The sequence below is a fragment of the Panthera onca genome, chromosome B3, assembly GCF_046562875.1.
Source record: "Panthera onca isolate mPanOnc1 chromosome B3, mPanOnc1 haplotype 2, whole genome shotgun sequence".
Lineage (NCBI taxonomy): Eukaryota > Metazoa > Chordata > Mammalia > Carnivora > Felidae > Panthera > Panthera onca.
Window position 1 is genome coordinate 112,139,091 of NC_138344.1, and position 17,029 is coordinate 112,156,119.

General features: G+C 32.4%; 1 protein-coding gene across 15 annotated transcripts in view; it reads left to right on the plus strand.

Annotated features, from left to right (window-relative positions):
* GPHN (gephyrin) overlaps nt 1–17,029 on the plus strand; it is a 621,678-nt gene that overhangs the window by 321,987 nt on the left and 282,662 nt on the right. For all 15 annotated transcript variants that reach the window (XM_078448108.2, XM_078448105.2, XM_078448106.2 and 12 more), the window contains one exon: nt 15,186–15,280. In XM_078448108.2, coding sequence (XP_078304234.1) covers nt 15,186–15,280 — 95 coding nt within the window. The remainder of the gene's footprint in view (nt 1–15,185; nt 15,281–17,029) is intronic.

The following is a 17,029-nucleotide window of genomic DNA, read 5'->3' on the forward strand; positions in this document are numbered from 1 at the left end:
GGAAAATCCATAGGGAAATTGGTAACAGTCTAGACCAAGTCTAAACTAAAGGTAGTAGCTTTTATTTTTCATTTTAATTTCAAATTTATGACTTTTTTCTGTTGTTCCAGAATTTCACTATTTTTATTTTATTTTTATCTCTCACTAAATTTATACATTTAGTCATGAAGCAGGTGGGTTTTGTCTCAGGAAGAAAAAAATGAGACAAGTGCGTGTGTGTTGGTGCATACACCAAAAGCAAGAGTTGAGAAAGGAAGAAAGAAAGTAAAATATTGTATTGATATGAATTAGAAAGAAACTATCTAAAGTGGAGTTAACAGAGTTCCCAGTCATTATTTCTAGGTCTGAGATTACTGTCTTTTACTTTTTTTGTACATGCATCCCTAAAGAGAATAAAGGCAGTGAGTCAGAGAGCTTCCCATTGTCACCAGGCAATAGTATTACTTCAAAGAGGTATTTATTGCAGAGACAGTGGTTAAGATAGTTGTCTCTTTGTGACCCAGAGAAGAGATATGATTATTCATTTAGAAAACTCAAGAATCAATTCAAAGGGTATTAGAATCAAGAAGAGTTCAGCATGGTGGTTAAATAAAGGGTATTTTCCTTTATAAAAATCTATATGCCAGTATTACTTAAGCTAGAAACAACCATTAGAAAATGTAATGGGAAAAGATCTCATTTGTAATAGCAGAAAAAAGTAAACTTCATAATACCCAAGAATAAACTAAAAAAATTTGCCAGACCTGAATAAAGAAAACTTTATTAAAGGACATAAAATATAGCTTGAATGACTTGGAAGTTATGCCATATTCTTAGATGCAAATATTTTTGTGAAATTGTCAATTTACCTTAAATTGAGATAAATGAGATATAATTCCCAATGGATTTTGGGGGGAATATAGCTTGTGATTTTTTTTCTTAAGTAAAACAATGAGAGAGCCTTACTCAGATGTAAAAACATGATATAAGGCGCAGTGATTAAAATATCTGGTATGTTACAAGAAAATAAAGTCAGAGATAAATGCCACCAAATGATATTTTATTAACATACCTATGTATAAAATTGAATTTAACATATTATATATGTGACATTTCAAGACATTTGAGGAAAGAAGGATCAGCCAGTAAAAGATGTTGAGAAAATTGGCTCTCCATTTTGGTGGACGTTGATCATACAACACAAAATGAAACTACAGTTAATTAAATAAAAACATTTAATTAAACATTAAGAACTATAAGTTTATGATTTAAAAATTAAGAGATTATTTTTATTATCTTTAGGCAAGAGAAACCTTTCTAGGTAAGACATAAAACAAAGAAAATACAATAAAAACATTGATAGAAACCCCCGCTGTTAATAAGCATTGGAAAACTTTTAATGAAAATGCCAACTAAGCAAAAACTTGTTACAAATGTTAAATGTTAAAAATTAATATTTGCAAGAGATTTAACTGCTAAAGTTTAATATTTTAAATATGTAAAAATTTCTTAATAATTCAACAGCAAGAACATGGACACCAATATAGAATAACAGGCAAAAGATATATTCAGGCAGTTTGCAATGGGAAAGAAGCAAATTGCTTTTAAATATGTGTTCATTATAACTGGTAAGAAATGTAAAATTTGAAAATATTGTATTGCTTTGTACACATCATTTAAATAACTATTTAAGATAAAGATTGCCTGGAAGTGTCAAGGCTTGGGTGAAAAGACCTTTGTTCAGAGTATAAATTGGTACCACTTTTCTATAGGGCAATCTGCAGTGTATCAAACATTTCAGTGTAATGGTGTAAAAGACATTCATTTGATAGGGAATAACAACAGTTTACAAATAGGGTACAGCCTAGAATAATTGTTGTTTTAGTACTTAAAAAGCCTTCCCACTCTAGAAAAACTTGACCCAGTACAAAGAAATAACCTGTGAGGCATACTATGTGAGATGACGTAAACAGTGTCAGTCGTTAGATTCATTGTGTCCCCCAAAATACCATGAGTTGAAGGTCAAAGCAGCGGAGAGCAGGAAGCATAACTGTAGGAAGCCTGGACTTTGCAAAGGGAGGAGAAGCCCTGAGGACAGATGGCTATACTACTGTGCTGTTGGTGAGACACTTAGGCTTGGACAAAAACCCTGTGTAAAATTAAGCCTGGAATTCCCTAAGACTGTGAGATCCTTGTGGGAGGCTAAAGTGGAACCAGTCAGTGATTAAACATACTCTCTAATGAAAGGTAGAAGCAGAAATAAATCTTCTCCAAAGGAAATTTTCCCCAGTTTGGGTCAGCCATACTCTAACAGATTAAGATCAAGTAATGAATATCAACAAAACCATTAATCAATAGGTGGACTGAAAAATGTGACAACTACTAGAACTGTCCAATACAAAATATAATATAGCTAAGAATTTGGTGACTATTATCATTCATTTTTCACGCTGGGAAACTTTTGTTTAGGACTAATGCTAGACCAGACAGGATGCAGACACAACAGAAGTATATCAAACTGTCCCTGACAAGCCAGGGTGTATGTTTAACCTACTGATGAAATCTTCAAAAGAACAAAGATGCACAAAGATAAAGACATTGCAAGAGATCATTATTTTTGAATAAGCAATTTCGGAGAAAATAGGACTCCTAGAAATGAGAAAATATACATTAAAATTTTTAAATCTGTAAAAAGATGAAACAGCAGATTAGACCAGCAGAAGAGAGTATTAGCATACTGAAACATGTATCTGAGGAAATTACCTCATATTGGAATAACTACATAGAGACAAAATGTTATGTAAATATGAGACATAAGGTATGGAGGAAGAAGTGAGAAGGTCCAAACCACATTACACCAAAGCCCCAAAAGGAAAGAATGGAGGAAAGGCAATGATTCAAGAGGTAATGGCTGTAAATTTACTGAACTGCTGAAAAAACATGAAACCACACATCCTCAAGATATGGTGTAAATTGAGAAGGATAAATAAAATGAATATGTAAAAGTGAAACTTCTAAACCAAAATAAAAGAGAAGATCTTAAAAGTAGCCATAAATAAAAGATCACTTATAGGAATGACAGTAGGCTTTTAAACAACATTGGAATAAGACAGTAAAATAATATCTTCAAAGTATTGAAAAAGTTATTTTGTAAATTACTTTATACAAGTTTTCATTTTGTATTGTAAATATGTGAAGTGTCTACTCTGAGGTTCATAATATAAGACAGAAACTTGTTCTAAAATGTTGCCTGAGAAGACACTTAAGACTGTATTCATTAGGACAATATATCAAATCCTAGGATGCCATATACCTATTAAATTTATGTGTTACATGAAAAGTTCTAAAGTGTTTTCTTGAATGAAGATATTACATTTCAAAACTGAATTACACATTGTATTATTTTCTTTTCTAATGTATTCAGTATTGTCAATTTTTCTACTGCACATGCCTTTACACTTCTATGTTTTGGGGAACAACTTCTTAAAATCTTTTATCACATAATGAAATTAGCATATATTTAACATAAAAATAATATTAAAAGCTTTGCTCCTCCCACATAATAATTTTACTTCTCATTTGTAATAATTTCACTGTTCTACTTAACTGAAAAACTGAAACCAACCTATAGAATGATCTTAATATACCGAGATTGAAAACTCAACTCATTTTTGAGTCTCAGGTTGCAGTTATCTACAGTTTAACCAAAAGCAGTGTCCTTTTATCTTTAAAGATTTACGCCCAAGAGACTCTTAAAAACTGAGAACAAACTGAGGGTTGATGGGGGGTGGGAGGGAGGGGAGAGTAGGTGATGGGTATTGAATAGGGCATCTTTTGGGATGAGCACTGGGTGTTGTATGGAAACCAATTTGACAATAAATTTCATATATTAAATAAATAAATAAATAAATAAATAAATAATAAAACAATTCTAGATACAAAATAAAATAAAATATAGATTTATGCCCATAGTCATACCTAATATCATATTACACTCAAAACATTATAGTGTCTCATATTGTTCTGAGGTAGCACTTAAGTAATTCTGAGCTTGCTTTTCAGTTATGATAATAAACCTTATTATTTGTCCCTTGCCTTAAATAATCTTTACTGCTTTTCACAGATAATAGATATCTTTGATATCTATTATTACTTAGCTTTCTGACCTATCTCTCAATGACACAAGAACATCTCAGATTTAATCTCCTTTTTTATAAATAACTTTTAAGAGTAGACCTACATTTGCCCTGATTGATTTAGGCCAGGTTTATTTTGAGATGCTGAAAATGAATACTATATCATAATTTTATTCTTTTTTTCCTGATTCCTTCCAAGTTTAAACAACTACTGTTTCTCTTTGATGTTTTCTTTTCATTGCTGCTGATCAGAGCCAGGTCAGGAAGATTAAGGAAAATATTCCTTACATAAACCCATCATTTTGTAATATAAAAAGCTTAAAAAGATACAGAATTTGACACAGCTGCGTTATCTGAAAATTATTGAGAGAAAATTACAAAATGTCTCGTAGCTTCTGGGCAACTTGCATTATGGGAAAAAAAAACTCCTGGGAAACCAGGACATGACAGAATCCAGTCTTGCCGTTCTCCACATCCCCACCTATTTCTTTGTTTTCTGTCCTTTCCCTAGAGGCAAATTCTGTCAGGTATTGAAGTCTACCTTTCCTATTGCAGATTCGAGCAAAATGCCAGTTTTCACCTGCCCCACTTAATGTTCCTGCGTTGGGCTTCCTCTGCTCTTGGACAGTTTTTTATGTGAGGAGAGGACCTGAATAAACCTCCTAATTGTCTTAATGTAAAATAATAGTGCTTGGTTACCAAATCCTTCAGGTTTGTTTTAAAAACCTGAATTTAATTTTTTTTTTAAAAGCCTGAATTTTTTATATCCTTTGTTGGTTGATTCTTGTGAATTTGGTTTGGCTCTTGCATACCCTGAGCCACACTTAGGGTACAATTCCTAGAGCGTATCATTGGACTAGAGCATCAAGGTAGCATTGACAGAGGAAAGGTTATAAATGAACAGCCTCAGGAGTGTGTGTATGTTGGTATGTGTGTCGTGTGTCTGTTAATAGGATAATCCTTTCTTCCCATTCTGACTAGATGATGGGCTTTGTTTAGTGCCAGTAGATATAACCAACTTCTTCCTCACGTCTACCAGCTGCCCTAATAAAGTCAGCTATTCAGTTTCCTATGGCCCTAACTTGACAACTTCAATCCCAATCCTTAGGACATGTATACATGTGTACACACACCCATATGCGTTATTCTCAGCTTACGAAGTGTAATTATTTTGCCCAGTGGTCAACTCTATTTGACTTCTCTTAAATCTCAATCTTTAAAGAGGCCACACCACACAGGCTTCACTTGGATAGCGAACTACCTTATTCTAAGTACGATAGTATGAATGTTCTGAAAGTCTCAGTCCTCAGAGCTTAAATTACAGATCCTGATTCATAGATATCAGCCCCATATTCCATACCAAAAAAAAAAAAAAAGTGTGTGTGTGTGCATGTGTGTATAAAAATTATGATTCCTTGGAGGAATCTCATTGAAAAAAAATATTTCTTTTATATACACATATTTGAAATTAGAGTATATATAAGAACTGTAATTTTCAAGATTTTTTTTCTATTTATGATCTTTTTTGCATTCCTGTGTTTATACTTTTTCAGTGACAAAGGATAGCTGCACTGCTTTTTACAACAGTTTTTAAAAATTAAGCCTCTGATCATTTTTAAGTTCTTGTTAAGAGATTTTTCTTCCAATATAATAAAGACCTTCTTTCATTTAACTTATGTCAATTTTATTTAGTAAATAATGTGTTCTTCCTTTTATAGTTCTCCTAGGTTGTAACTCACTAAATTACTTTTATCCATTCTTGTATTTGTAGAGGCTCTTAAAAAGTAAACTTTTCTACTGTGAAGTATAATAATGGTTGATTTAAAATGAGTATGTTAAGGAGCACCTGGGTGGCTCAGTTGATTTAACACCTGACTATTGATTGCAGCTTAGGTTATGATCCCAGGGTCATGGAATCAAGCCCTGCGTCAGGCTCCATGCATGGAGCCTGCTTGGAATTCTCTCTCTCACTCCCTCTGCCCCTCTCCCCTGTCGCACTCTCTCTAAAATAAATAAATAGATAGATAATAAAATGAGTATGTTTAGACCCCTGTGTTTAAGATGAGCAGCAGAGCATTAACTTGAAGTGAATGGAACATTGCCTCTTTGTGTTACTCTATTTTACACCATCCTGAGTCTTACTCCTGTCCTGACAGCTACTGTTTTTACAGCTTTAAGTTTTAGTGTGTGATCGTTGGTGAAATTTAAGTTAATAAAATTTACTGACATAGTTTTTCATCTTTGCTTGGGTACATAATTACATTACTGTTTTCTATTGGACTTGGGTGAAAACATAAATCAGGAGATGTTGTTAGTTCTTTTTCCTTCAAAGGATATTTTCAGTCTTTGCACATTCTTTTCCCAAAGATTTATGGTAGTGTCCAAGGCTATCTTTCTGGTAATTGGTGTCCTCAAAACCACTGCTCTGAGAATTCTTCATTAAGGTTTTTTTTTTTAATTTTTTTAATGTGTATTTATTTTTGGCAGAGAGAGACAGAGCATGAGCGGGAGAGGGGCAGAGAGAGAGGGAGACACAGAATCCGAAGCAGGCTGCAGGCTCTGAGCTGTCAGCACAGAGCCCGACGCCAGGCTCGAACTCACAGATCACGAGATCATGACCTGAGCTGAAGTCGGACACTCAACCGACTGAACCATCCAGGCACCTCAGTTTTTCATTAAGTTTTAAAGATTGTTGCTGGCATGTTGCATTTGTCAGACATCTTATGATCATTCAAACACATTACAAACAGACATATTCATCTCCTAGCTTCTGTTCTACACTGTTTCTGATAGAACTGTTCAGTTTTCACAATTGCTTTGACTATAGCAACAACTTATACAACATAGATGACTTCAGATTTGTGTCTTAGTACAAATAATTGTATCCAACATTTGTTAAGCACTTGGTATGTATTAGGAATGATACTAAGTATTTTATATGTTTTTATTGTATTTAAGCAAAGGAAAAAAATCCTAAATCTGAATAGGGTGCAATGTCTTATAAACTGAAAGCATATAATAATGATTAATGGATTAAGTTCAGAATTGGAGTCTACAGGTATGAGTTCCTTTCTGAGGTTTTCTACTGATTTACCCTGTGGCTTTGGATTAGTTATAGAATTTTACCAAAAGAGAAGTAATAAATCTCTTCTGTATTATGTAATATAGGAATATGTTAACTATTCAAATAGAGAATATCTGTAGGAGTTTTGTAAAAGCACATAAATAAAAACTTCTGATGTGAATATTTCTACTATTGAATTATGTGGTTAAATGATATTCACATTTAACTCTCCAATGTAGTAGAGAAATAAGCTTTTTTCAGAGCATTATAAATTAAATGTAGAGTATGTTATCATAACTAGCATTATATTGTGACATCCTTTTAGTTAGCTAAAAATACTTTATAGTGTTAATACTTTAGTTTTATAAGAAGAGTAACAAACATCATGACCCCTTTTTAAAAATGGAAAACTGAGAGATAAATATCCAGAGGCATAAAAATAAAAACATAAGCTGATATTCACTTATTATGTGAATAATGAAGGACTCTTAGGTTATAGGTGATGAATAAAAAGTGAGACGATCATAAAATGAGAGGTTAGTAGCTTTAAAATCAATCTTTAGATGAGCAAACCTGTAGAGCAGGTTGTTTAATTCAAGCTCTAGCATGCCATAGGCTCCAATTACTTACATGTACACATTTTTCTCTCATATTTACTAATGGAACTTAGCTAAGTTTATCTCAAAATAGCAGAAATATTGGATTACTCTGTTTTTAGGAAGGACTTACTCATTTTCTTCTTTCCCAGTTGGCTTCTAATTTTAAAATTGAGGGTGGTATGAGATGACAAAATACAACACTTTATAATGATAATTAAAACAGAAAGGAACTGTTTTTACCTGTTTTCGCTCTCTTCTCAGCAGTTCTTCCACTCATCCCAGTTCCTTGACTTCACCTATGTCTTGTTCCTCTCACTTTATCCCATGTGACTATTTTTGTGAGAACCTAATTTTGTAGAAAGAGAACTTTAAACATGATAATTATGTGTTCGTAATGTAGATACTTTATAAAGAGTCCACAGTGAGAATTATCATACCTTAGGGCAAAAGAGCAAAGTTTGAGACTGTCTAAAATCAATTGGCAGTGAGCCATTTGCAAACAGTACATATAGGTCTAAAGTAGGAGCTTGTTTCTTTTATTCTCAATTAAGATGTGTAAGGATAGCCTAAAGTTACACTGTGATATAAATATTAAAACTTGCACTGCTTTAGGGATACCAGGTAATTATGTGTGATCATTAGTAAAGTGGAAATTCAATGTATAGATTTTTTTTAGGCAGCTGTTATGTTTCTGTTTAAATTGTACACTTCTAACCACATTAAAAAAGCAAGCAAACAAACAAAAAACAACTCCAGAGTAGGTGGAATACAGAGACTGGGCTATATTCTCACCTGTTGAGTAACCAGACAGCCCCCTTATAGCACAATTTTAAATTGTATCATCTTTCAACTTCATTTTTCTTCAGATTTGAGAAACAGGATATTTTCCCTTATGTACACAATCAGCTTTTGAAAAGGAGCATGAATAACATTTTTTTTTCTATATAGATTGAAAGACATATGTACTATGTATCTACCATAAAGAACTTTATTTTCTTGGGCCCCTGGGTGGCTCAGTCGGTTGAGTGTCCGACTTCGGCTCAGGTCATGATCTCATGGTTGGTGGCTTTGAACCCAGCATCAGGCTCTGTGCTGACAGCTCAGAGCCTGGAGCCTGCTTTGGATTCTGTCTCCCTCTCTCTCTGACCCTCCCCTGCTCATTCTCTCTTTCTCTCTCTCTCTCTCAAAAATAAACATTAAAAAAATTTTTTTAATTTAAAAAAATTTATTGTCTTTTACATAATGCCAAAAGTGAATAAATGTATATTACAGATATAAAAATACTAATAATCCATAGAAGTATCACTAGTCTTTCACCTTTTCCTGCAATGAGATGTGAAGTAGTGCTATTTATATAAGTGGAATATGAAGATAAGTATTCTCATGAAAATCTCTTATAAAAATAATTTTATCATCTGAGTTCCCTGATTTTTGTTTGATAATTTGATTATCAAGTTAATGTTTAGATAAAGGAGGAAATTAATGTGAAAAAATAACTCACTGTGGAAAGAGAAAAGTAAAGTTAAGAAGTATTTGCTATATACTCTCAAATTGGTTAACAACTTGGTTGGGATCTAAATGTTAGCAAACAAGGTGAGATTTTTTCATAAAATAATACTTGGAAATTTTTTAATTACCCATGATGAAGACTGTCTCAGTAGCCCAGAAACTGATTTTTACTCTAATGTTAAAATAAATCCTTTTGTTGAGCTAGATAAACTGGTTAGCTTGCTTTAGGGAGCCATGTTATAAGAAATACTTATCTTTAAACCTTGGTGATATGTTAACTTGGTGACACTTAATGAGAACTGAGTTGAACTGTGGGGCTGTTGGCATCTTATACTCACTTCATTGGGATGGAAGATGACATTGCTATGGTACTTAAATTTTTACTCTTGTGTGCTTTTTGTCTCCTTTGATCTTTCATCATACTCAGATCTTACTTCAACATTGTACAACTTTAACTGAAAAACAAAATGAGAGTATCTCCACTCTTCTAGGAGTGGAAGAAAATGTAAATATTTAAGAAGTCTAAAAACTCTGAGTTAAAGAAGTATATAAGTAAGATTGTTTCTTCCAAATAAAACTCAGATAAGTACCTTCATTCCCTGGTTGCAGCTTCTCCTTTGTAACAGTAGCCTTTAACCACTTAGTCACATGTTATGATACACTGATGTGTTATGATTGGTTGAAAAGTATTTGCAACTAATAAAAAATTAAACTATGCAAGTGAATATTTTAATCAATTAAAATAAATTCAAGGCTGCCTTTAGAATAATGTCCCTCTTGCTTCCATTATGCTCTGTCTCTTAAATGAAAGGAGAAAGGAGTAGATTTGTAGCTGGTGCTCCTTCTTGAATATCTAGGAGTTAGTCGTGTACAAGTTTTATCCATCATGTGTAGTCTTAAGGAAAAATAATATATTAAAGATAGCTTCTGTGTGCCATATGATACTTACAGAGGCAGACTCTGAATTGTTAGTTTATTATAACCCTTTTTTAAAGTGTAAAATAAAATTAATGTGTTTACCCTTTAATTGATAAAGTAGGGTAAATTTAATTGGCTGTCATTAAACTGCCTATTTATTACCTAATTTATCTCCTCAGTAGGTCTATATTTTGCTCTGATGAAGGTTCCTCATATTTATTTCAGTCTACTTTACAAAGTTGAATACAAGGTGAGCATGAAAATTAGATCAGGTGGTACACATTATTATTAATCTACCGCATTCCTTCCATCTGTAACGTGTTTTTCAAAGTTGGTCCTTTGACCAGCATCACAAGCATAACCAGAAACTAGTTAGAAATGCAGATTTTGAGGTGCCAACACTTGGTTTCGTTCGGCTCAGGTCATGATGTCATGGTTCATGGGTCCAAGCTGCACATAGGGCTTCTCGCTGTCTCTCTCTCAAAATAAATAAATAAACGTTAAAAAAAAAAAAGAGTTTTAAAGATACTCTTTGTTATTTAAGACTATTTAATCAGCAGAGGGCACTGCAGTAATTCTTAGGAAATTTTGTTAAATCTATATAGTCAAATTACAGTCATATAGATATTAATACATAGGTTATGCTCTGTTGATAAAAATATGTCTAGAAAAATAAAGAAAAGCACTATATTAAGTGGTTTTTCACAGTCACCATGAGTATAAGGAATTTCTGCACATTTACATTTAGCTAATATGTGTCCTGTACATATTTAAACCACATGGCCCGTTAGCAATGACATTTTTTGATATTGTTTTTCCTGTGAAATTAAAATGGATCTGAATTTCATTGGCAAGTTCTCGGGGCTATAAAATTATTGTTTATAACACCCTTTTTTTGCAACTTGAACAGTCTATGAAGCACTTTCTGACTTTAATGTGTCTTAAAAGTGTCTTTGATAAAAAGATCACAATAAGTGGTTTTCCCTAGGTGGTTTCATAGTTTAGAAAGCATTTAGCAACTTTCATAGTTTAGAAAGTATTAAGAAGTTAAATATGAAATGTTTTATTTAAAGAGAGTGGCTAAATCCAATTAAACCTCATTATTTTGGACTCCACTAGTTCAGAAAAGGTTATATGTGAAGTAGGAATATAAACTTCTCCTATTGCTCAAGGAAACAAAGATAATGTATAAGAAAGTTAGAAACAATTTAATTAAAAAATTTCAAACTTTTAATGGCATTCTTTTTTGCCATTCATTATGAATAGCCTATTGATAATGAATGCTTGTTACTTACTCATTAACAGGCACAGATAAAGCTACACTTATTAAAACCATTCTTCTGTTTCTATGATCTACTAATTTAGACAGAATTTTCCCATTTCCTCTAAATTAAGTTTTATTCCATTGCTCTTTACCACCTTCTTGTACCTTTTCATTTATGGTTTATAGATGTTTTTACCCAGCTCTTGCCCTCTTGTCCACCTTCCAACTCCCACTTCATTTGGCTGCTTGTTCCTTTTAGATCCAGTGTTTCAGTATTCTGCTCCCTGCCTCCCACTTGCCAGTGTTCTTACATTTAGGTTCTTGCTCTCCATTCTCTTTCCCCTCATCTTTGCTTCTCAACCACTGTTTCTAGGTTTCATTTCTGGATTTTTGTGTGTTTCCTATTTTCTAACTGGTATAATCAATCAAAACTGCAAGGAAGTAAGGTGGATTAGAAAGAAGAGGCACAAAGAGAATTACCATGTATTGAATGCCTATTCTATGCTAGGTTATTGACTTGTATCATTTAGTTCTCCTAAGATGTAGGTATGTTTCATTATTATCTCCATTTTATTCATAAGTACACTGAAGCTCCAAGAGGTTAAATATTTTGTTCTAATTCACAGAGCAACTATGTGATAAAGCTGGGTTTCAAACCTATATTGGTTCATTTATTCATTCTTTTATTCAACAAATATTTATTGAGTACACATACTATATGTTGAGCACTGTCCTAGGTGCTGCAATACATCCAGCTCTTACTCTCATGAACTGTAACTGTTGTGGCATTGTCTGACTTCACAGATGGTGATCTTTCTGCTATACTAAACAGCTTTAGAGGAAGAGAAAATACAAAAGGAAATAGAAGGGCTCTAATGTTTTATGGAAAAGATAATATTTGATATAGATGTAAAAAAAGGACTGTTCTGTGTGTTATTTAGAAATATCTTGTGTGTATGTATGCATATATATGTGTGTGTGTATATATATACGCATCCTTCAAAGTATTCAGAAATTGATATTGTTATCATTCTTTTCATTGGTTTCATTTTTGTTCAACAAGAGAATGATAAAAAATGTATATATCCAATCAAAAATGCTGTTTTGTGTTTAGTCCTAGAAAGAGTGTGACACTTCTGCACTCACCACTGTAGACACCAGTGCCTTTTAGTGGCATCACCAAAGTATCTATTTTTCTTTTATGTTCTAAAACAAGCAAAATTTGTGTCTGGAGGCCCAGATTATCTAGACGGCTTCACCATTAATTGTCCTCCCTAAATTACATTTAGAAAAAGATGAAGACCTCTGTGTAAAGAATACGTTTATTCATCCATCCATTCATCATCCATATATTTATTAATACTCTGAAAAGATATTTAGGATGGTTTGCCCAAATACATGAAACAAAAATAGACCTTTTAATAGAATAAATGTGGGAAAATAAGGAAAGGAAAAATAAGATGAAATTAGGTTGTGTTCCCTACTAAAAAGGATACACAGATTTGACTCTTCTCAAGGGTAACTGATTCATAAGCATCATAATTAAAAACAAACAAACAAACAAAAAATGGTAGCCCAGGGGAGTACCCATTCCTAAGTATGACACTTGAGAGAAAGTTTCTCATATAGCTCCTCCTAAAGAGGATCACAGTGCAAAGTGGTATACGATGGCCTTAAATACTTCCTAATATAAATACGAGTTTCACTGAGCCATTTCATTGGATCCAGTTGCATATAGTAAAACAATTCTTAGAAAAGTGAGAAGAGGCATTGTAGGTAGACCACTGTGGTCCAGCCAAATCCAGTGGTTTATTTTAGAGAATCTATAAAAATTAGTGAATTACATCTCTTGTAGATAGTTCTCATTTACAATTTGTCAATCAGGTTTTTCATGTGGTAGGTGATGGTGAATTTACACACTCTTAGAAGTTTGTTTTATTCACTACTGTAACATCAATTCTAGAATACTACCTAGGGCATATTAGATGCTTAATAAATATTTGTTGCGTGGATGGATAAATGTTTTTGAGGTATCTGTTTAAGTGAAAGACTTCTCAGCTATTTAATATTTTCTTCCTTTGTCCTTAAATAACGTATGCTACTATACTTTGGAGTACATCATCTTTATATGGATCCCAAATTCATTAAATGTTGAACACTGTTTATGTGACTTTTTCAAGCAGATGATGAAGTAAATGTTAGCCCTGTCCAAAGAATTCTTTTAAGATTGTTCTCAGTAATATGACATACTTGATTTTTAAGACTCTAAGATTTACAGTCTCTAAGTAAAGGTTACAAACATCAATAAAGCAGTTTATCACATGGAAATAGTGTTTCTTATCAGGAGACCTCAGAATCATACTAGAAAGCTGAGTTTGGAAAACCAAGGATAGATTCTGGATAATGCTAGCTTGGCATTATTTTAGCTATATATTTAAATAAAAGTAATTAACTCCCAAACTTAGGAATTTAAGAATTTCCTTTTCTCCTGCCTGCTGGCCCTCTATTTTTAAGGCAGGTTTTATTGAAAGACATTATGGTAGTGTTAATTTTCCTTTAAAATTTCTGCCATTGTTAGATATCACATTATGCTGGGATTCAGTGGACTAGTAGATCACATCAATTCTGGTAATGCTTTATTCTATATAATTATAAGGGATTAAATAACTTTGTGCAACTTAAAAGTTTATTTATAACATCAACCAGCATCTAACACATACCTGATACAGTTCAAGTATTTTGCCAAGTCCTCGACCTAAATTTTGCCAGAGCTACAATCTGATTTAGTACTGTCCCTCTACTTCTAATAAAATATTAAAAAAATAATCTTTCTCTATATTCCTCCATAATTTATCTTTTCTTTCATTTGCCTCTCTTCTTCTGTACTGGAATAGTTTATTTTGCAAACTTTATTCCTGTATTGCTCCCAATTACTATAAATTACTTCATATGTAGAAACAGGATTAAGAATACATTTAGTCATTTATTTCACTCCCAACTTTGAGCGTTAAACATATCTTTACCATCACAATATGATAAATATATATCTACTTTGACCTTTAGAAAGTGAAATTTTCCTGTCTAATTCACTTCAGGTTTAACTACACAGTCTTAAAAATGCCCTATCTTAAAACATCTATTGTATAGTTAAAACCTATCACTCCATTAATTGTTTTTAAAAATACTAAGATAATTTATATTGAAAATATGAAAGATGGTAAATTTAGTTTTTCTTCTACCCAAAACATGAGAAAGTTAACTTGGTACTTCCTGAGTTCCTTTTAATTGTATCATAAAATCATAGAGCTAGGACAGAAACAAAATGATCTCAGGTTTTAGGGATTAATTATTTCATGTGTAATAGACAAAGAAAAATACCCAGATTTCTTGCACTGTGAAAATCATTGAGCTATTATAACAATCTGAGATTTCATTTTAAAATTTAGGTTTTTAGATGAGACTTGCATCAAATACCTCTGAATTATAAGAAATAAGAAAGGTCTGCTAATATATAAAAGTTCCCTGGATGTCCTGGTTGTCAGCTTTTATTCAGAGGTCCCAAAGAACTGAGTCTCAATAAATACAATGTTTGGGAAACTACAAAGTATGGTTTATAGAAAGCATGATTTATAATTATTTTTAAGTTAACTTTACTACTCTGCATTCCTTCCTTTTGGCTTATTTCACTCAGTTTGCTATTTAATCTTTAATTACAGGCCACAAAAGAAGTAATAGAACGGGAAGCGCCAGGGATGGCCCTGGCAATGCTGATGGGATCACTTAATGTTACACCTCTGGGCATGCTCTCTAGGTAAGAAAGTCACCAACATGTTGCAAAGAAAATTAATTCCGTACCACTAATCACTACAATAGTCTAATTAATATAAGAAACTTTAGCCAATAACACTTAAATTTGCTCCCTTTTTCCCCCCAGAGTTAAGAGTCTTAGTATCCTGTCTAGATAAATCTTAACCAGTTTCCTTCAAGTTTTTTTTTTCACATATTATCTTTAAACTTTTAGAAAATATTAGATTATGCTAAAAGTTGTCAATCCTGACCCAGAGAAGAGTGCAGTTTATCAAGATGTAAAATTATTTTTGTATGTGATTATTTGTAATCATCAATTAATATTCATTAATTGTCATTAAATGCTAATTTAATAACAGTAAACAGAATTTTTTTTTCAGTAAGTTATTCTCATATGTTAGAAATTTTTAAATAGGCATATTTATGTGTGGTCATAAAAAGCTAAATTAATATTATTAGTGTTTTAAGTTAGTATATTTAAAACTGTGCCTTTGTTGACATAGATGTTGACATCCTTTCTCTCTGATGTTTTAGTTATTTGTTATTGTTTTAGTAACTTAGATTAAAATCTTCTTTAATGAGGACAGCATACATCATTTAAGTTAAAGACAGAAGTATCAACTTAGTGAGAACCTGTTGACTTAATGACCATTGATTAATAGACAGTTGATCTCTGAGCAATCTAAAAATACACGACAACATTATAATTTAGGGATTCATAATCATCATGTATAGCCATTTATTCATCCTGTGTACAATATGAATACAAAACTAAATATATCTATATAACTGTAACACATGGAATATGAATCATAATGTCCTTTCTGTTACTTAGACAGGGTTTATATCCCATTAATGGCAGTTACTTGAAGCACAGCTACAGGGAAATGTGAATGGGTCATTAGTTACTATATTCTCGTTGCTGTCACATGTACTATAACATTTAATTTCAGTAAGAGCAAAAAAGAATTATAGTAGCATGTAGAAATTGTAAATTTAAAAGTCCATGCTGATCTTTAAGGAATTTGCATTGATTCTTTTAAGCTGTTCTTTTTTTAACCATATCTACATTTCTGAGGTCAAGGGTCACATTTGATCCCTTTTCTCTGTGGAATTAAGCAGTGGCCTTTGGACATAAAAGAACATTTTGTTGGCATACAAGGAATATGGTCAAGAAAAAATTAAACTTCATCTCTTGTTGATTCTTTTATAATAAAAATCTAATTGAGCAGAAATAATAATGCTCTATTTGCCAAGCCCTGTATTAACCATTAGGGATACTAAGGATAGAAAGAAAAATAAGGCATAATCCTCACCTTAAGGATCCCAGAGTTTACTTGGAGAACTTGTTCTTTGCAACTGTTAAGGTAACTCTTTAAGTTCAATATAGCTTTTTTTATCCAGTATAGAAATATCACTTTCCGTCTTATTGAAAGATTTTTCTGGATTAATTCCTCTTCTACCATCTGAATCCACATAATTCCTGAGCACTGGACTATTGAGTGAGTAGAAATTTAATCAGCAGGAGGTGATTCTAAGTACTTTGGAATAAGCCTATCGTCTTTATGCTGAAGGCTTTGAAAATTAAAATAACTACACAGGATGGTAACAGATTCTACTTGCTTTTCTTTCTGTTCATTGCTTATTTAATGGAGAGTTTATTTACAAGTTTAAAACAGAGATAGTAGTCTGTGTGTATCATGCATAAAAAATTGTGGAATATTTTCCTAACTGTTCATTTTTTGTGAGCAAG